Source organism: Neolamprologus brichardi, chromosome 1, assembly GCF_056152115.1.
Source record: "Neolamprologus brichardi isolate AB-2024 chromosome 1, ASM5615211v1, whole genome shotgun sequence".
NCBI lineage: Eukaryota > Metazoa > Chordata > Actinopteri > Cichliformes > Cichlidae > Neolamprologus > Neolamprologus brichardi.
Window position 1 is genome coordinate 15,017,241 of NC_142104.1, and position 21,201 is coordinate 15,038,441.

The window sequence follows — 21,201 nt, forward strand, 5'->3', positions numbered from 1 at the left end:
CGACAGTCGGTGTTTGACTTGCCAAGAATGCGCAAAGGCAGCAGCAGCAGCTCAGCCTTTTAGACTGACTGGATTAGTAGCACATCCGACACCTGACACCCTCCCTGCACGACCATAGAGCTCACCCACCGGCCCCCAGACCATCTTTAGACACAACCAGACTCCGGGTACAGTGGGTCATCTTCGCAGGATTATACCTTATATGCCTATAAGCTCACAGGTTATGTAGATGTAGGTTTGGGAGTAGGCTGCAGGCGCGCACATCATTTATAGCACCCGAGTAGCCTATTGTAAGACAACATGTTTCCTCCCCCTACAGAGCACCATTTATCTTTTAATAAAACAAACTGTATTTTCATCTTCTTTTGCCATTTTGTACAAGTTCCATGGCCGCACAGACGGCATTCCTGACACCCCGGTGCGGGGCCACCTGTTGCGGGTGTGTTTGGCTAAAAACGTCTTCAGGTGGGCGGAGCTAAGCTCGGAGACGCAGTCCTGTGTGTGATTACAGCAGCGGCACTGTGAACGCCATCTGTCCTGCTCTGCTTCCGCGAAATCCGACCCCGGCGTGAGTATATTTACTGTACTCAAAATTAGACAGTTACAGCCCCGAATTTCTCCGTGCGAGGCGCGCACTGCTGTTGAGTAGTGAGGATGGATGGTCTGTGACATTTAACGTTTACTGCGCTTCACCTGCGGGCGCTGACAGGCGATTATCGCTGCCCTGTGTCAGTATTAGCGCCATATGATTAATAATGGAGGTCTATAAATAACACATTTGTCATGAGGAGGTAATAGCTATAAAAGCTACAGGCAATAAATAGCCAGCTCACTGATTCTCAGTTACAGCCTAATGGCGTATGGTACACTTGTGCTTTCTGTACGCATATGTTGATTAGCTGGACTACGGAACAGCATTTTTCAGCAGTGAGGACAGGCTTGTAGAGCTGTAGCTGCATGCGTTTCACAGCCTGTCGTGTTTTTTTGTTTCTTGTTTCCTTTTTTTTACACAGATTTGTAGCCGACCTGTAAATTGGAATACTCAAGAGCAGTTTACACCTCTGCGGCCAATCAGAAGAGAAGGTTGCACTTACGTCATCGCGTTCAGGAACTTTCTGCTCTTAACGTTGTAACAGTTTTTTTTACCGGAGGCCATTTAAAAAAATGAAACGCAGATTAAATGAATGAAAAATGGATCATTTACTATGTAATTGTCCCCAGATTTGTCTTTTGTCCTCTTTCCTAACACAAGGAGGCAAACTGCCCCCGCCTGCATCCGCCTTCGACAGGATGTAGGCGGGCTTCTTAGAGGAGGGGGAACCCCTCGTGCTGCTCCGTCATTGGTTTTAACGGCTTCTCCATTATCTTTTAAATGTCTGGCGGTGCTAACAAACACGGGGCTGTGTGTAAAGGGGCGTGGAGGCTGTTTAGGCGTGTTCTGCGTGAGTAACAACAAGCTGTTTTTTCAGTTTAAAGAGTTTTCAGACGAGCAAGATGGTGGCGAAGAGGATCCGCTCGGAGTACATGAAGAAGTTCAAAGATCCCAAATGGGACACGTACACTAAATGTTACGAGGAGATGTTGAAGTACAGGCTGACCCGCAGGCTGCTGGAACACACGCACAACCCCTGGTTCTGGAGCGGCTCCGATACTGACTCGGACTCGGGAGGTAGAAGTCCTCCTATTCCTCCAAGCAAGAACCAGGTACGGGACCAGGAGGATACCGGTGGCCGCGCGGAGGCTGAGCTAGAGGAATGTGGGGGTGCGAGGACGGACACACAGCAGGAGCAGAGCAGAACCGCGGGGCCCGTACCCAGGGTTCCTATTCAAGAAGAGGAGGAGGATACAGGGCCTGCTGCACAGTCTGCACTTCATGGTAACCTGTATAAAACCCTTAATAACATACTGGGATGTATCATTTTAAATATTATGTATTAAAGCCACCGAAAATATAATAATAATAATAATAATAATAATAATAATAATAATAATAATAAAGGACTGGGATTAAAGTTCCAAATGTATTAGAAAAAAAACAGGTACATTTATAAGAAAAAATGAATTGGCAACATAAAGAGCAAAATAAATATTTTTTTTAAAAAGTATAATATATTTTATAAAAAGCTTCTTATATAATTTTAGTTATTTTGTCCTTGAATTTACCACTTTTGCTGTAGTTTTTTCATAATTTTGTCGTTGACGTTTACCTTATAAATTTGACATATTTTTATTACTAAATTCGTCTGCTTTTTCTTTCTTTTAAATTTCCCCTTTTTTCATAAACTAGTGTCTTTTTACTTTTTAAAAAAGTTTTCTATATTTGCCAGTTTTCTCATTAACAGGCCAATAAAACCCCCACTAATGCCTCTTTTTTTTTTCTCAGAAACGTTCTCGGAAAAATTCTTAAGTCTTTGACTCAAAGCTTTTGGTTGTCAAGTTTATTCTCTAAATTTCAGCCCTCTTGTCCAGCTCCTTTATTTCTTTTTCATTCAGTCGCCCTATTACTGCATTGTAGGGATACATGCTTGATACTTTACTGTAACGTACAATTTTCTTTGCTCTTTTGGCCCAGCGTCTGATGCTATGAGGGAGACAAAGGTACTACAAGAGGAGCAGCGAGCCAGCAACAGAGGTAATAAGTAATTAACATTTGCTGAGTCAATTAAAAATAAATAAATAAATGAAAAAGCGTTATAATAAACACTGTTAATGAAATGATGAACTGAAAGTTGATTAAAGTTAAGTCAATTTGTATTTTTGCTTTTTTCTAAACTCAGACTAATGGTATCAAAGCTTGAACTTGAGATGATTATTCATGCTTTTATTTCTTCTCGTTTAGACTACTGTAATGGCCTTTTTACTTGTTTTAACAAATCAGCCTTAAATCGTCTTCAGACTGTGCAGAATGCTGCAGCACGTCTCTTAACAGGCACCAAGAGAAGATCGCATATCACTCCAGTCTTGGCCTCCCTTCACTGGTTGCCTGTAAATTTTAGGTTTCATTTTAAAATTTTAGTTCTAACCTTTAGGGCCCTACATGGTCAAGCTCCTCAATATTTATCTGACCTGCTGAAACCACATTCATCTTCTCGGGCTTTAAGGTCATTAGATCAGAGACTGCTGGTGGTACCGCGCACTCGTTTTAAAACTCGTGGTGATCGGGCCTTTCAGACTGTGGCACCACGGCTGTGGAATTCTCTCCCACTGTCTCTTCGCTGCACGGACTCCATTGATTCTTTTAAGAAACAGCTGAAGACATTTTTATTTAGAAAAGCATTTGATTAATTTCCTCTTATGCTGTTTTTATAGTTTTATTGTTTTACATTGTTTTATTTACTGTTATATTGTTTTTATATTTCCATTTCCTGTGTTGTACAGCACTTTGTGATTTTTATCTGTGAAAAGCGCTATATAAATAAATTTTACTTACTTACTTACTTTTAGCAAACAACTCTCTGTTATAAACAACGTCCATAGATAGTTTATAGTACCTCTGGTTTATTTGGTGAGTTCCTCTTCCATGTTGGTGGTGCTTTAGCCCGTTTGCTTTTTCTGTTTATAGAGAGAGACTCTGAAGGACCCCGACCACAGCAGAGTAAACCCTCAAAGTCCTTGAGGCAACCCCGGCGATCACAGCGGGTCAGGCCTGCACCATCTCGACTGCCCAGAGAGGACAGTAAGGAGAGCAGACATCCTTTCGCCTTGTATGGGTCGGGGGAGAAAGATGCAGACACTGCAGGAAGGAAGACGCACAACGTCGGCCCAGTGGCTTCGACTAATGAGGTTATTTTACTGTCATAGTGGATTTGTTGACAGGTACATACAGAAGCTTGTTGTTACATTGGATTTTTGTTTACCTGATAGATCCATGAATCGGCTCTGCGTGCTAAGACCAGGCGGGAGGTGGAGCATCAGATCCAGACTCAGCGGTCTGAGCGGCGGAGAGCCAAGTCTGCTGACCTGGACAAGGCCAGAAAAGTGGTCCAACCTGAGTTCAACCCCTGGCTAACTGAGTACATGCGTTGCTTTTCGGCTCGCTCGCGATAGGACGCAAACAGGAAAAAAGACCTCTGTACATCAGGATGATGTAGAGGGTCTAGACAACAAACACAACAAACACAAAACTGAAGCCATCACTGCCTCTCACCTCTAAAGTTTAAACTTCAAGTGGCCAAGTAGGACTATATTTATACTGGGATTACTTTAATGTCCCCTACTATGAATTTGATAGTTACTTCATCTAGAGTTTTCAGCAGTTCCTTTTTTAAATGTTAAAATTGGCATGCTGTAAAACAAACATACCTCAAGGTTTAAAATGAATCTTTTTTTTTTCTAGTATTATTGAAACAAAGAAAATAGTTTCAATAGAAGTAACAGAGAGACAATAAGGTCTTTTTTGCATAAACAATGCAAAAGAGCATAAAAAAGCATTATTGAATGATATTAGAGCAGGGGTGTCGAACTCCAGGCCTCGAGGGCCGGTGTCCTGCAGGTTTCAGATCTCACCCTGGGTCAACACACCTGAATCACATGATGAGTTCATTACCAGGCCTCTGGAGAACTTCAAGACATGTTGAGGAGGTCATTTAGCCATTTAAATCAGCTGTGTTGGATCAAGGACACACATAAAACCTGCAGGACACCGGCCCTCGAGGCCTGGAGTTCGACACCTGTGTATTAGAGCATAGGTATGATAAGCACTAACAGAGCCCTTTAAAAAAAGAGTTCTTGCATATAATATAATAGGGTCATAAATGACCACACTCGGTCATTTTAGTGGCTAAAGGAGCATGGTCACTTGAGGGTTAAACACCGACACATGTAAATGATAACATGAAACGGATTCAAACAGATTCTCAGGATGGAAGCTGACTTTCCTTCAATGTTAAGTTTCACTGTGTGGCTTATTCCTCCATGTTTCTATAAACCACTTTTACTAAGACAGTACAATAATATGTATTTGACAGAGTAAGATACTTTATAACAAATGTAAAAATAATGGATACGTCTGTAATACACAAGTTTAGTTGAGGATGAGGAGTCCCAAACGTATGTCAAAGCCATACATTGATGCAGCCCCTTTAAATACATGCTGTATAAGATGTACCCATATTTTTATACATAGATCTCAAACTACAGTGGGACATGTCGAAAAGATAGAGCCTTGTTCTTCTGAGGTAAAGTGAACAATGGTGTGAACGTATATAATAATACGTCATTTCCTGTGTGTGCACACAGACACACAAATTTATGCCAAGAACTCGGAGTAGTTTAATCAGATGAAAGTTTATTTCAAATTCACTTGACTTTTAATGTGCATATTTTCCTATTTGCGCAGAATACAGCTGAGTACACTTAATTGATGTATAGATATATTGATATGTAAGAGTGAAATTTTTAATGCTGGGAGCTGCTTCATGTTTGTGTCCCTCTTGATGGTTCAGACTTGGTTGATGGGTAGTGACTCACTTTATGCTGACAGTGAAAATCACACGTGTTTTGTGACACATTTTCAAGTATTTTCATGAACTCTGATGCATTAGTGACTTAAAGTGGTTTTATAACTGATAGCATTGCTTTGTTCTTAATCATTTTGGTGCTAAGGTCTCAACGGTATTGTGGATACTGTGTACTTTCCTTCATACATCCACACAAGCAAGTAGCAGCAGCATCAGAGAAAGTTGAATACACTGCAGTTTTTTTGTTTTAAAAGCACAGGTAAATAGAAAAAACACAAGCAGATTTAGAAACATTCATAGAAAATAACCAACTACAGAGAAGTGCTGCACAGACAACACCTGAAAGATTTACAGGGGACGCAAAAACGATAGACTGTGTTTGGCTGACGGAGCACAGTCTATCGACTTGCTGCTGACTTCAATAATGTAAGTCACAAAAACAACAAGCATGTATGGAAGCTGTATGGACAACAAACGTTTTTTGGTATCCATGAGTAAAATCTTTGACTAACTAACTTCTGAGAAAATAACTTGAAATAAATAAATTTTTTACTTGCGGCTCAAAATTAGGGTTGTCAACATTAACGCAGATTAATCCGTCATCACAATTAACGCGATTAAAATTTTATGCAGTTAACCCATCTGAATTGCAGAATGACTCAAAATCCCTGAAATGTCTCTGTCAATGCGTTTCGGGCAGTTTGTCCAAAGCTTGTCCATTCTGCACTCCAAAAATTTTAATCACATTAATCATGATGACACGTTAATGCGTTAATGTTGAGAGTCCTAGTCAAAATGTATGTTTGTTTGTTTTTGGTGTGGTGGCAAAAAAGCTTCCTTATAGTTTGGTTTATCACCTCTTTGTGTCCTCTAGAAATATTTCCAGTTTTTGAATAGGCCTTTGTGAGGGTTTGACTAGTTCCTATGTAAGCACATACATGAAAGGCAACCAAAATCTGTGTTGTCATGTTTTCAACAATTTAATATTTAGCAAAACTAAATATCAGAATATTTTAATCTACGTGATTTGGCTCTGCTTTAAGCCTCTGTATTTAAAACCTTCTGTCTGATTGAGTGTTGGATTTGCAGTTGATGCGCTGGCAGATGGAAGATACTTAAAAAAAAATTAATTGCTACTTGCATGCATTTCATTAAACTAGAGCATGTTGAGCTCCCTTTGGTTTGTTGTTGAGGCCAAACGTCTTTATCGTTATTAATTTGAGTCAGCTACAGCTTAAATAACCATTAACAGGAAATGCATACAAACACATTATGCTGATGTACTTTTTGGTTTTCAGCCAGTCAAGAAGCGCTTTGATCATTTAATCACTGTGTTGTTTTCATCTAATTAATTTATGAACATTAGACAAAAGTATGTAAACTCAAATAATGACTGTTCAAACCACAAGAAGTCAGATCTAGTAATGTAACAAAGATAAAATAAGCTTTGTGCCATTAAGACTTGGTGAACAAACATTTTCAGCTGTTGTTGCTGTAAATATTTTGCAGATGATAGTTTGGTTAGTGGCCCCCTTTTACTTTTGTTTTTACTTTTTAACACTTGATTTCTGTGAATGTTGAAACTTTGAGTTCAGTATTACATTGTTAAGATTTGCTTTTAAGTTATAATGAAATGCAGTTTGGTGCAATATTTTGATGCTTTAAAAGTCGGTTTTGAGCCTTTGTGATTTTAGATGTGATGAACTTTGACAATCTCAGAAAACAGGAGGGAAGCAGGATGATACATTCCTTACTTCTTCGTTAGTTATTGGGACAAAGCTTTATAGTCGACTTCCCGCTTAGACTGTTTAGACGTGTACCTCTAGTCAGGAGATATTTTACTCACTATGTGTTTTTCTTAGGTTTACATGATAATGTGTGGCAGAAATCCACCAAGCCAAACCATTCCTGACATGTTACTCATTCACGCTTCACAGTGCAGGATGATGTTAGTGAAAAATGAGTTTCACGTGATTGTGAAGGCACTTGCATGACAAATAACTGATGTACTTGGTCTAGTTTACTGACAACAGATGTAACAACTACGACCCTGTAAAACTGCTTCTGTACATTCTTTGTTTACATATTGAGCTTTGAACAAGCTTCATTGTCATAATTAAAGGATTTAAAACAAGTGGGCTTACGTGGTGTTACGCTGAGCTTTTAATAAAATACATTTACATCTGTGATTATTCTCAAGACTAATATTTAATACTAACAGGCTATTTTCATTGTGTCTTAATCCTGATTCTTGCAGTGACATGGTGTGGTCTCTCAGTACATTATCAAGCACCTGCTGTATACTGGAATAAGTCTGTTTACACTAAGTTTTTGTACAATAAAATTAGCATATTTAATAAGGCCATGTACAATTTTAAAGGTCCTGCAAATATATACAATATATATAAATACATTTTCAAGGCTTTTATTACCATTTGGGTTAGGTGGATCGCATGAAAGATCTCTGTTTTACCTACTGTTTGATAACCAGGCTCATCTCATAGCTTTGCTCTGGACATACTCTATCTCATCTGATTTCAGAAGCTAAGCGGGCTTTTCAACATTGACACTGGACATCTAAAGTCCCATAAGTGGTCAAGAAGATTAGAGGACTGCTATTGAAATGCAGTAAATATGCACATGCAGTACTGTACATTACTGCTGTGAAACTGAGAAACTTCACTGGTGTTCACGTGTTCTATATCATTGTTGCAACATTTCAGATTAGATCCAAAACAAGTTTGTCAAAGTGGGAACGTTTTTCATATTTGATTTTATATTGAATGACCCTTTACCGAATCTATGACTGTTGCAAATAAAAGGAATCCTCTGATTTTACGTTTGACTATTCCATCCATCAGAGCTCACAGAGCTCATTGAAATGGTTTCTGCTTGGTCAAAGATTGTAGGGAAAAAAAGTCTCGTTTAGTGAAGACAATGCTGGATTTGTAGTAGTATTTATTTTAAAAACATATGCCTTTATCATACATAATAAATTATAAATCTATGATATTCATAATGACAGGAAAAAAGGACACATAAATACAAACAAATGACCTGATGAGAAAAACACATGATGCAGAACAACCAAAGCCACCATCAGATATCAAACACCGAAGGATGGGAAACATTTGAAGTGTCTGATTCAAAATCCTCATTTTAAAACGGCTAATATCCTCTAAAGCGGGGAAGGTGAACGTATGGCCCGGGGGCCAGAGAAGGCCCCTCGTATGGCTTTGGAAAATGTGAAATCTTCACAAGGGCATAAACTTTGGACTCTTATTATTGTTAGTATTCCATCACATAACAGAAAACCTTTTTTTTCATGCTTCATTATAGAAATTAAAACATATTGTAAGTTAACAGAAAATGTCTGTTTTTTAATTAAATGATAAGTAGGTAACTGGGAGGTAATGAACTGCCAGTGGTTTTCCTGTAATTTACACCTTCATTTTTTCTTCAACTGTAAGCCTATATGTTATTAGCCAATAGTTTTACTGGTCTGACCTACTTGATATCAAATTGAGCTATATGTAGCCCAGAATGTAAAATGGGTTTGATACCCCTGATCTAAAGTATATCTGAGCTGATGCGACGCGTGAATGCTCTGATGCAAAACACGCCTCATAATAGTTTCTTCCGACTTAACACGGTCAAAGTTAACAACAGGAGATAACAAGGAGTAAAGCACACACTGGATAAGCCTCAAACCATCATTAAAACTTAAAACCAACACGTTAGTATGACCCCACATCTGGCAGCAGTCAGCACTCATGTAAACAGGCAACATTTATATATGACATGTCAGTCATTGGACTTGAGTGGAAAACTTTGGATAAAGAAAGTGTTACACCAACATTTTACTCAGTTGCGGATGCTGACTTGTGAATTCAAAGATGTACCTTCATTTAACACAAATGAAAGCCCAGTGTCTACTCAGAACATGTCAGGCTACCTCTGTTTATTATCTGTGAGCTTGTCAAAAAACCCCAAAACAACAAATAAAAATTTGTTCCAGAATCTTTTCCCTCATAATTCATAATAAAATCTGAATCAGCTTGTCCTGTTTAACAAAAAAAATAAAAAATACTGAGTACTGCCCATCACCAGTATCCTGCTACAAGTTGCCAGTGTATAGTTGCTTCAAATGATAATGATGCAGTGGAGCACGAAGCAGATGCTGAATATGATATCTATTATAATATACACGTAATATCTCTTCATAATGAAATACTCTGATATTTTGTTTGAGAAAACATGCGTCAATCTATTTACAGAAACACTGTACAAGTACAGGGATGCTTTAGAGGAGAGGAGGAGAGAAAAAGGGGGATGTAAAAGTGTGTGTGTATTTCCTGCAATATCATATCAATATTAAGGTGTTTCCCTGGGACCATCGCTGTTACTGATTAGTCATGCTTTTTAATAGAGAAATAACATCGTTAAAGACTCTGTTTTAGGAAAAGATCCATGTTTCTGCTAATTCTAATAAAATACGGTATTTTTCCCCTTTCTCAAAACACATTTTTACAACGAAAATGTAACAGGTCATGGAAGTACAAATATTTCCATGTTTGCTTTTGCTTGAAAGAAACAAATTAAGTGTTTCTCATCCACTCATTTCCTGCTGAAGGCCATGAGAGCAGCAGAGATGCCTAGACCTCCCTGTTCCCAGCATCCACAGTTTTTAATGGTCCAGCTGAGAGATGCAATCTCAACAGCTTGTCCGAGGACAGCCCATAGGACATGCATCAAACACCTCAACATGGAGGAGCAGTGTTTCTACTGACTGAGATCCTTACTCTATTTCTAACAGACCCCATACACTACAGCTGGGGAACGTTCGTTCACTAATTCTGTAGTTCAACACCCGCAGCTTGTGGCCACAGGTGCGGACAGGTAGATTAATCTGCTTCAGTCTCAGCTGAGAGCGGGTAATTCACCCTTTTACAGCCTGGGGTCTGATCTGAGGGTGCCACTTCTCATCCCATCCACTTCAACACTCAGATTTGAGCAATTCATCCACCACAACCTCGTCTTTTTTTCCCTTCTGTGACATCAAACCTATGACATCACATCCTATGCATAATTATTCAGTTGCAATGATGGTCTGGATATTTTAAGAAGAATACAAACAGTGATATCAGGTGAAGAAAGGGAGTGGAGGTGGCACACAAGAAGTGCAAACTGCACAGCTACACAGGTGACTGTTAGTGGTGTGTTTGCAAATGCAAGCATGGAGTTAGCAGATAATTAGAGCAAGAGAAGCAGAAGACCTGTGGAAGGGAAGGGACTTGAATTAGCATGTGGTCGAAGGAATATTTCCACAAGATGAGAATTTTTTTTTTTCTGAGAAAATCAAGACCACGCATCAGTGCACTAAGTATCAAGCTGGAGCCAGGGGGCAGTTAGTTTAGCTCAATCTAAAGGTCTGTGCAGCTTGCTCCAAAAATCTGTATTTAGTTTGTCTGTTTAAGTAGCTGGAGGGTCGACTGGAGCAAGTGGGAAATCTAAAATGTGGTAATCTGGGTTGGCAGGTGTGTGGACGAGGGAAGTGTTGGGGGTGGTCTTGGTTGGAGGGACAGTTTGGTCCAATAGAAGAGCAGACTGTTGGCTGATCTCTGGTTACCTTGGAGATCTTTAAGTTCTGGGAGGGGGCGTGACAGGGAAGTCTTTTGAGCTATCTGCATGGCAACAAGGTTCTGAGGGGTCCGTGCAAAGGTTAGGGGTCAAAGGTCGGGGAGAAGTCACCAGCGTAGCGATCTGAACCCCACGTTATCAGGTCTCACATGGCTGTTTTTCTCCTGGTCTTCACAAACCTGCATATAAAACACACAGATGTTGCAGAAATACACAAAAGCTTATCAATATCAGGCTGTCCACCCAGTAATTAACAAATTTCCCTCTTATGGGACTAATAAAGGTTAATAAAGGTTATCTTAATCATCTCTCATCATTATGAAGCAAGAAAGAATTACAGAGCTTTGACCAACTAGCTATTACAAAAATGGCAAAGAATCTGCCACTGAAAAAAAAAAAATCCAAACCCATTACATCAAAATTGAATTAAGGTTATTCTCTCAAATTATTTTTTGACTCATCCTAAAACACCAGCAGTTCCAGAAAAAGAGTCTCCGGTAATTTTAAAGACCCAGCAGAGCAGAACCACAAGACTCTGTGATCGTTTCTCCCTGGAGTCTCTTCAACTCTGGTGATCCTCAGCTACAATCCACCGCACACAACTCTGACACTTGGAAACTGACTTGTCATTTACACTGTAAATATACTTCTTGCTCTTGTTTCTGTTTCTGTCGCTCTTGATGTGTTTTATCCTCATTGGCCTGAACAGGGACCAAAAAATTAAAATTGTAATTTCACTTCATGTAAATACATGTGCTGGAATGAGAATTAAAAAAACAAAACAAAAAAAACTTGAATCATTAAACATTTCCAGTTACTCGAGAGTCATAGATGAGATCATCACAATTAATCAAGATATTTTAAATATCTGCTGCTAGTTTGGTTTTTAGCGCCCTGAGGAGTGCTTACTGGACTTCAAATGTAGGAATCAGCAAAACTGCTTGATAGTGTTCTGCTGCTAACAACAACAACAACAACAATAACAATAACAACAACAACAACAACAATAATAATAATAATATCTAGGCAAAAGCAATAATCTGACATGTAAACAGGGAAAACTGTCAGACTGCAGCTGGAACTGTGGCGTAACGACTTTCTATCAGCGATCAGGCAAGTGCAGCCAAAGTCTGGTGCAAATAGTTATGGTTAAGTTCATCTTATTGTGTAATATGTAGGTAATAACATAGATCCACCTTTTACTTTACGCCACTATTTAATGATTACAGCCTTCATGATTACTGTCTTGAACAATCATAATGAAGGCTTCCTTTCAAATGATGGGTGGATCAAGTGCGCAGAAGCAAAAATGGGCACTGACTAAATATAGAATTACTGAGTCCGCACATCTGAGAGACACTGCAGGGAGCAGAAGGCATAATTTCAGCTTCTAAACACAGGCTCTCCTTATTTGAAAGCCCTCAGAAACATTTTCTTTTTAATGCTGTGTAGACAGTACAGACTCAGGACCCCCTCACCTTGTCTGTATGTGTTACAGGACACGTCCACTAGCAGCCGCATTCCTGGGTGCCCTGTGGCTGAGCACGACGAGGAGAGCGAAGCTGTCGTAAAGCAGCGTCGCCGTATTGGATACCTGAGCCCATCCTTTCTGGATCCAGCTCCCCTGAAACACAAGAGATCACATGAGTGAACAGTCAGCGAGATAACCAACTTACACCTATTGTGCTTAGTTTACTGACAGTTAAGAAAAGGCTTTAATCATCTATATAAGTACACCGAGTTTGTCCCTTAGCAAAAGCCTTTTGTTAAAGTTTGATACTTCCTGGAACAATATTGTAGACCAGCTAGTTAATGGGTTAGCTGTCTGGGCTTCTGAATGATGTAAAAATATTTTGTTTCTGACTGAGGTAGTGGTGTTAAGAGATATACAGATGGTGTAGATGGTGGTTTGACAGATTAAGCGCTGGGGCACACACAAGTAAGGGTGTTGACTACAGCTCATACCTGACTCTATCTTGTTGAGGATTTTCCGAGCACACTGGACAAAGGCCTCTTCGACGTTCTCCCCTGTTAGAGCGCTGGTTTCCAGGAACATCAGTTCTGTTATGTCAGTGAACACATTATAATAAATAACAATTCAATAATTCTTTGAAGTTGATGGTCTACACATCTAACAACAACAGGAATCGTTCCCAATAATCAGCTGCTGGTCTTACCGTTCTCCTGAGCGAAGCGGGAAGCCTCCAGAAAGGTGACCTCCCTGTCAGCATCCAGGTCCTTCTTGTTCCCACACAGGATTATGACGATGTTCTGACTCGCCAGCATCCTCGCGTCACTCAGCCATGTGGTCAGAGCGTTGTATGTCTCTCGACTGCAACAAAAAATAATAATAAAAAGGATGGCAGGTAATGACATGTTACAGTTTGGAGTAGATGTGGAAGCTAATTAGAAAACAAAAATAAATTAGAGGCTTGAAACACAAAGCCTATCATATTTCTCAGTTTGTGCATCCTCAATTCCTCTTAGTCTTAGAGGGTGGAGAGAGGAGAGGAGGAGGAACAAATTAGAAAAATGTGAAAAGCCTAGCATCACATTGTGTGATACCTGGTGATGTCATAGACCAGCAGGGCTCCTGCTGCTCCTCTGTAGTAGCTCCTGGTCACAGACCTAACACACAGACACACACAGATTAGTAGACATACATTGAGAACAATCAGGAAGTATACAATACATTCTCCCTGAAGAAAAGAAAAAACATCAATGCATGTGTGAAAACCATTTAACTCCTGAACTTTGTAGAGACCTACATAAGGATGCACATGTCTGCTGCAGTTTAATCAGGTTGGTCTTTAACTTGCTAACTCTACAGTCCACGTGAGCTGGATTGTGGCAATGCACAGACAGACCTTCTAACCGTCTGGGGCATGCATCACTAGTGAGTGGGTGTCATGTTTGCTGCTCAGTGCACCCTCTGTTCAGACAGCTGCATTCAACCAGGACAAAACAACAGAACCAATTCCTGGCGTGTGCTACCTCAAAAAAAAAAAGAAGCAATTCTGGAAAATATCTTCACCAGACTCTCCTTAAATTGTTATAGCAGATATAACAGAAAACGGAATAAATAAAATAATCAGAAGCAACAAAACGATTCCTGTTTTACTCAGGACATCAATTAGGCAGCCGAGTTTAATAACTGCAGCTTTTTGAGCTCTCGTTACCTTCCAAAACTCCTGTGTCTGTTACTCTGGTCTTTAAGCTATAGTACTGTTAGCTGAATGTCTGCAGCATAACAGAGATGACTTGTGTGCAAAGTGCATATTCACGTTGGGCTTTTTTCCTACCTGAACCTCTCTTGTCCTGCGGTGTCCCAAATCTGAAGCTTGACCATTTTGTTGACCACGCTGATGATCTTAGAGCCAAACTCGACTCCGATTGTGTGGTTAGATTCATCCTTGACTAGAAAAAAATAAATAAAACATGTAAATGCATTAATATTATTAAATAAGTGGGATTAATAGTGATATGATTATCACTGTGTGGCTGTAAGGAAAACAACTGTTGCTTCTGCACTTCAATGAAAAAGAAGCCAATTTCAGCATGTGTGGATGTGACAATGATTTTCTTTGAAGTTTTTCTCCTGAATTCTGGTTGTAGGTTTTGGTTTCACCCTTAAAAAACAGAACCAATCATAAAAATCACACATTTAGAAGTTGTTTTTTCATAAATGTATCCCTTCATGCCTTAAAATGTGGTTCAACCTGGTGTAAAATTTGATGTAGCTTGATGTCACTCACACTTTTGCCTCCTTTCGCATCTGTGAATATGAAATTTCATTCCAATCTCTACTGACACCCACTCCTCCCCTGCTGCTGTGCAGTTCCAGCAAATCGGTTCACCTCTGACTCTGCTCACACACTAACACTGCTCTACTTTACACAACGGCAAGTTGACACTGGAGTATTTGAGCTCTACATGTTTAAACTGGAAAGTCATTCTGAAGAAAAACAAGGGGTAATTGACCACATGTCGATATATCAGATTGGCTCAGACTGCCAAATTTCACATACACTATATTGCCGATAGCATTCACTCCCCCATCAAAAATCATTGAATGTAGGTGTTTCAGTCATTTCAAATCCCACTGGTGTATAAATATCAAGCACCTATGCCTGCAGACTGCTTCTATACACATTTGTAAAAATGGGTTGATCTCAGGAGCTCACTGAATTCCAGCGTGGTACTGTGATAGGATGCCACCTGCCCAACAGGTCCAGTCTGAAATTTTCTCACTACTAAATTTTACACAGTCAACTGTTAGTTGTATTATAACAAAGTGGAAGCATTTAAGTACGACAGCAACTCAGACACACAGTGTCTAGAAATAAAAAAGTCAATTTTGTCAATCACTGCAGACCTCCAAACTACATGTGGCCTTTAGATCGGCTCAAGAACAGTGCATAGATAGCTTCATGGCCACACAGCTGCATCCAAGCGATACATCACCAAACACAACTTAAAGCGTTGGTTGCAGTGGTGTAAAGAGCACACCGCCACTGGACAAGTCTGAGTTTGGTGGTTGCCAAGAGAACAACACTTGTCTGACTGCAAACTCTTAATGCTTCAGCATATCAAGACACTTTGGACCATTTCATGATCCCTATTTTGTGGAAACAGTCTGGGGATAGCCCCTTCCTGCTCCAACATGACTGCACATGTTTACTTACAAAGTAAGGTTCATAAATACATAGATGAGTGAGTTTGGCATGGAAGCATTTGACTGGCCTGTAGAGTCCTGACCTCAACCCGACAGAGCACCTTTAGGATGAATTAGAGCAGAGACTGCAAGCCAGGCCTCCTCAACCCACACAAGTGTCTGACTTCACATATGCACTTCTGGAAGAATGATCAGAAATTCCCATGAACACACACCTATATATATTAGGTCATATTAAACGCAATGGATTAAGAATGGGATGAGACTCAAGTTTATATGAGTGTGAAGGCGGACGAGCAAATAGTTTTGTCATTACAGTGGATCATCCTCAACAATATTAGAAATGTAAATGCTTTTCTTATCTGACTAACACAACCCCCTTTCCAGCTTACCAGCTCTGAGAAGCTTAGCTTTAACCCAAAGTTAACAGGACAGATTTCTTAGTTTTGCCTATAAAACTCAGAATGCAAGTATAAATGCACACAGTTAAATCCATGGATTAAGAATGCAGTCAAATCCATTGATTTGACTGCATTCATAACTGCATTCATGACTGCATATTTCACTCATGAAATATTGACTTAAAAGGTTGAAAACTTGATTTCCATCCTAGGCATCTTTAACATGTGGAAATTACTGGCATATTTATTGTCTCGTTTGCCTGAAGAAATTCCCTGATGTAGTGCTGTAGTTTACAGTAAACAGTCAGGAGCGTAATGGATCTTTCAGACTTACACCTCTTCTCTATGAACTGGTGCAGAAGACAGGATTTTCCCGTTCCAGCATTCCCAATCACCAGGAATTTAAAGAGGAAATCTGCAAAGGGAAAAGCAAAGACACACATTACATCAGTTGGGCTATTATTATCAGACTATATGAAACTAGTTGCTATAGACGCTAGCTAAAACGACAGGAAATTACAAGAAAAATGTGGGAAAAGCTCAGTTACTGTAGTCTTAGTTTGGTATATCCAGCTCTTTTTTCTTGTCAATTTAGTTTCACTTCCACAGTGAGTTTGCTCGTTTCATTTTAGTGTTTAGCTTCAGTGCTAGCTTTCTTATTTATTGTAATCTGGGTTGTGCTTTTCAGGGGTTCAGAACAGATATTATAATACAAACACAGGCAGTTAGCTCACAGTCATTCCAAGTCTTAATAACCAAATGTATCAAGGCCTAATGAAGCTACATGTGACAACAAACTAAATAAGTTTAGTTGAATTAGTCAATGTCACGTCAGTTAGTCCATCTTTAAAAAACAGTTTTATTTTTTAGTTTAGTTTTAGTGAACTGTAATAACTTGACCTGAGAGATAAAACTCATCCTTCAGTTGATCCATCTACAAACTCAGTTGTTCTTAAGGAAAGGAAACAGGGAGAAAAGGTTGAGGTATGCCAAATTACACAAGAACTGGACTGAAACTCAGTGGCAGTTTGGGATCATCCTGATAGAAATCAGAAATAAAGGCAGTCAAAATCCAATGAAGAGCTTTGAATGTCCTTTGAGAAGCCCAGAGAACTATTCCTGAAGACTACTTAAAGAAATTACAAAAACCTGTCTAACAGAGTTCAGGCTATACTGAAGAATACCAAATCCTGACTTCCACACTCATTAAAAACTCTGTTTTTGCCTTATATTCTGTATTTCCATATATTTTTGCATGTTTCAATGAAAGTGCTGCACCTATTTCTTATTTTCCTTGCAAAATATAAACAAATGAGGGTGTGGCTCAAGTTCCGTAAACATGACCTTTCAAAATATTCTAGAGAAATCAGAAACTGTAGCTTCATATATTTAGTAGCTCATTTAAATTTAGTTTTCCCCCACTTGAGTGGTGAGAGTTACCGTCACTGTTATGAAGTCCAGTAAATCCAGTAATCTCTGCAGTAGCCTTGCAAACACCCGCATTTACCAGCATATACTCCTGTAGTATTATTATAGCTAAAGAGGACAAGTACATTTTTTCATACAAGACAGAAAAGAATCACCTGCGATAAAATACAATGCAAAATCAAGGTGCAGACAAATCATATCACCACATCACCACAGTCCAGCACATACTAAATTGTGGATTATAGAATGATTTTAAGAGTAGTAAACTAGAAATGTGATTTTTGTCTTTAATTTTCTTGGCAGGTGTTCTAAATGGGTTTCAGATATATAACTGTGACAAAGTGTGCACATCGGCTCCCAAAATCAATTTATCAGTCAGGCTCAAGCATATGCTGCACAATACTGTGATGCTTTGGCCATAATAAACTGATGTTTAACAACAAACAGCGCATGGCTTTACTTGCTTGATTTTATAGCTTTCAAATATTGATATAGGTATCATCCTAATAAAAAACAAACAAACAAACAATTAAGCCCCCCCCCCACAAAAAAAATATTGTGAAGGCTTTGATGTAGGAAAACAAAAACTACAGTCAGCTGTTCTGTGCAGCGGAGGAATTCATCCACTATTAAACCACTAAACTAGCAAAATAATCATTATTTTGGTGTAAAATGGTCAAGCTAAGAAAACAATGCCTCATATATGACTGTAATGTTGCAGCTCAGTCAGATATTACAGCTGCACCAAGCCCCAGTCAGGTGTCAGCTTCCCTTGTCTTTTTCGATACCCTCCGGGGAGCTTTGTAACCTTGTACCGTGGGTAAATTTTTTGCACACGGCGACACTAAACTCTGCTGTACAGCCTTTGTGGGTTTCCTTACGCTGACGAGGCAACTTTTAAGGCCAGCAGCCTTCAGCGGCGGCTCGGTTAGCCTGTCAGCTATCTGTTTACGATGAGAAAAAGCTCTCTGGGCACACCTGCCCCATCCCATCTCTGAGGCTACGGGACGATGATAACGGTGGCCGCCGGTCAAAGGTGCTCTCTTACCGTACGACTCCGACATCGCCAGTGTGGCGGTTTGACAGCAATAAAGAAGGGAGGGAGAAATGGGAGTTGACAGATGGTTAGCCAGCTAAATAAAAGGAAAATACTCCTGTTGGTGATTTCCGCGGAGTCCAGCTGATTTTCCCCTCCGACTTCCCGTACGCGGTTTGTTTCAAAATAAAAGCCGTCTGTGCTCCTAACCGACGAACCGTTGGATCACTGTAAAGTCTTCAGGCAGCCGCAGGGTGGCGCTGTATCTGCTTGAGACTTTTGACACAGACTGCTGTTTGGGTCACTTTTTACATGTGACTAAACGAATAAATATTAATTCATTTATTTTGAAATTGGATGACTTTTCCTAAGGTGATCCCTAAAACATAAAAAAGAAATATTTTTTAAAATGTATGTGCTACATATTTCTGTACACTGAGACCTCTCCAAACAAATTTAATCTGTCCCGACTGAAATTAACTTTAAATAAACCAGTGTAGGTCAAATCAAGGAAAATGTCATACCTGTGTGCATTATTAATGGGACAGTGGTAATAAAGGTAAAACGTGTGTTCCCATCACTCCTGTCCCAAATCTCTTCACTCCCAAGTGAAGAGGCACTGTTGCCTCAGCTGGCTTAAATCCTGGTTTGGGCTTAGCTGTGTGGAGTTCACGTATTTTTCTTTGGGTACTCCAGCTTCTTCCCTTACTCTGAAGACATGCATGTTCGTGCACTGGTGATTCTAAACAGATCACGGATGTAAGGTATTTGAAGTTTATAGAATAAAGTCCTGCATAAATGTGTAGTTGAAAGTGTTTTGAATCATCAATAAGACTAGAAAAGCATTATATAAATGCAAGTGTATTATCTGAAAGTGCTTTGCACCTGCAAGCATAGTACACAATGTAAGTTAACAGTGCAACAACACACACACAAAAAAAAAATGAAAAGCAATCTGTGGAAGCTCTACTTGAGACTAAGAGCAAAATGGTTAAGCAGAAAAAAGCAGAAATTAGACCACAAAACTAACTGAGGGTTTCATATGATTTACAATTTCACCTAGTCTAGCAACAGAAACCATATGAAGTCCCTCAAGAGTGTTCCTGACCATTGGACTGCTTAACGAAGTAGGAAAAGGAAAAAAAAAATAGATCTAATGTGAGCAATCTTAACATGGAAAAACTTCCGAAACCTCTCACAGCCATTAGTTACAGCTTCAATGTCAGACGAATTCAGGATATTTAACAAGATCTTTTGTCTAACAGAATGTTTATTAAGAAACTAAACCTTCTTACCTTACCAAGTGTCAGAACTCTTCAAAGCTTTCGAAGGGCAGGGTTTCCCCTCACTGCTCTGAATGCACAGAGTAGTTTGTGCTCTAAGTGTTACTTACATGAAATTATTATACATAAAGAAAAATAGTACTCATGGGCAGGGGGTGGGGGGGGGGGGGGGTGACACAGAAGTGAAGACAATGTTTAACAGTAGTAATTTAATACATGTTTATACAATAATAAAATTATATTGCTGTTATGTTATCACGTCTTTGGTAAAACAAGACATGATATTGCATGACAGTAAATGTTTTGAGTTTTTATAAACCTCAAAATGAGTTTTTATAAACCCCAAAAAAGAAACTCTTCTTATATCAGACAGGCATTCCAAAGTAAAAGTAACATGCCCTTTCTGTCTTTCTGTTTTGAGGACGGCTTCTTTTCCCTGTCACTACAGATGGTCTGTTTATGTTTTGATTGAGAGCCTTTTTTTGGGCAGCTGAAGAGAAGAAGTCTATCTTATGGTCAACCTCTGGCTGTATCTTGGTCACATTACCCAGCAAAACCCAGTATGCAGGTTCATCTGTAATAGTCCTTGTGCCACAGATCCTCACTGTTGCTTCTACTTTAAACAGAAGAGCAGGGACATGGGTGCAGGTCTCCACGACTCCGGCCATACAGCTGCAGTGGGCGGCTTCAACCTTCCCTGTGATGCTCACAGTGACCCATGGCTGCAATGCTGGTTGATTCAGTCTTTGAGAGTGCAGGACCTGAAACACACACAGACAAAGTTCAAGACACAAACTTTAATAAGCCAAGGCCGACACAAATGTGTTGTATCTATGTTTAAATACATTAATCATAAATATAACAAATAAAGTGTTTTTATGTAACCATCTATAGAAAGCTGCATGTTATATTTTAAATCTGCATGTTTCTTTTTAGAAACCTATCAGCAAAAACTTAAGTATGTAATGCAAGGATGTAATCACTTTCAAGAGTGAGAAAGCATAAAGTTTGACTTTAAGTGTAATTAGGATTATTTATAATGAATTAATTAGTGCAATTTCTTTAACCACAGAGAATAATCTGTTTATAATATAATAATAAATAAGAGATTTATAATAATAAATCTCCCCGGTAGGGTAATAAATCTCGATCGATATATTGATTATTGTGACAGGCCTACTGTTTTGGTATCATAACAAGCTTGCCAAACATGCACGACCACTAAGCAATGTCTAAGCAGTAGTACTGGTCTGAATGACAACAAACATAGCTAGTGTTT

The 21,201-nt window shown here is 39.3% G+C and overlaps 2 protein-coding genes across 3 annotated transcripts; one reads left to right on the forward strand and one right to left on the reverse strand.

Moving 5' to 3' along the window:
• Window positions 1-492: 492 nt before the first annotated feature.
• On the forward strand, window positions 493-6,996 carry ccsapb (centriole, cilia and spindle-associated protein b). Its single transcript, XM_006779942.2, has 5 exons — window positions 493-568; window positions 1,470-1,876; window positions 2,573-2,632; window positions 3,563-3,783; window positions 3,865-6,996. The coding sequence occupies exons 2-5, from the start codon at window positions 1,495-1,497 to the stop codon at window positions 4,045-4,047; spliced, it is 846 nt and encodes a 281-aa protein (XP_006780005.1). The 5' UTR covers window positions 493-568; window positions 1,470-1,494; the 3' UTR covers window positions 4,048-6,996.
• A 1,404-nt stretch (window positions 6,997-8,400) lies between these two features.
• Window positions 8,401-18,826, reverse strand: rab4a (RAB4a, member RAS oncogene family). Of its 2 annotated transcripts, none has more exons than XM_006779943.3 (8): window positions 18,652-18,824; window positions 16,510-16,590; window positions 14,402-14,516; window positions 13,665-13,727; window positions 13,277-13,431; window positions 13,065-13,160; window positions 12,578-12,723; window positions 8,401-11,278 (listed from the first exon to the last, which is right to left on the reverse strand). In XM_006779943.3, the coding sequence occupies exons 1-7, from the start codon at window positions 18,665-18,667 to the stop codon at window positions 12,608-12,610; spliced, it is 642 nt and encodes a 213-aa protein (XP_006780006.1). In that variant the 5' UTR covers window positions 18,668-18,824; the 3' UTR covers window positions 8,401-11,278; window positions 12,578-12,607. The 2 variants fall into 2 exon arrangements, with proteins under 2 accessions (XP_006780006.1, XP_087692370.1); XM_087836244.1 differs by lacking the exon at window positions 8,401-11,278 and adding an exon at window positions 11,294-11,800 and having other exon boundaries at window positions 18,652-18,826.
• Window positions 18,827-21,201: the final 2,375 nt, after the last annotated feature.

Excerpts from the sequence above, each read along its gene's own strand:
- ccsapb (XM_006779942.2), top strand. The coding sequence starts at position 1,495 with ATGGTGGCGAAGAGGATCCGCTCGGAGTACATGAAGAAGTTCAAAGAT. Across the intron at positions 1,877-2,572 it reads TGCACAGTCTGCACTTCATG|CGTCTGATGCTATGAGGGAG; the intron begins GTAACCTGTATA and ends CTTTTGGCCCAG. Across the intron at positions 3,784-3,864 it reads CAGTGGCTTCGACTAATGAG|ATCCATGAATCGGCTCTGCG; the intron begins GTTATTTTACTG and ends TTTACCTGATAG.
- rab4a (XM_006779943.3), bottom strand. Across the intron at positions 13,432-13,664 it reads CTGGTCTATGACATCACCAG|TCGAGAGACATACAACGCTC; the intron begins GTATCACACAAT and ends TTTTTGTTGCAG. Across the intron at positions 12,724-13,064 it reads CCTCAACAAGATAGAGTCAG|GGGAGCTGGATCCAGAAAGG; the intron begins GTATGAGCTGTA and ends CTTGTGTTTCAG.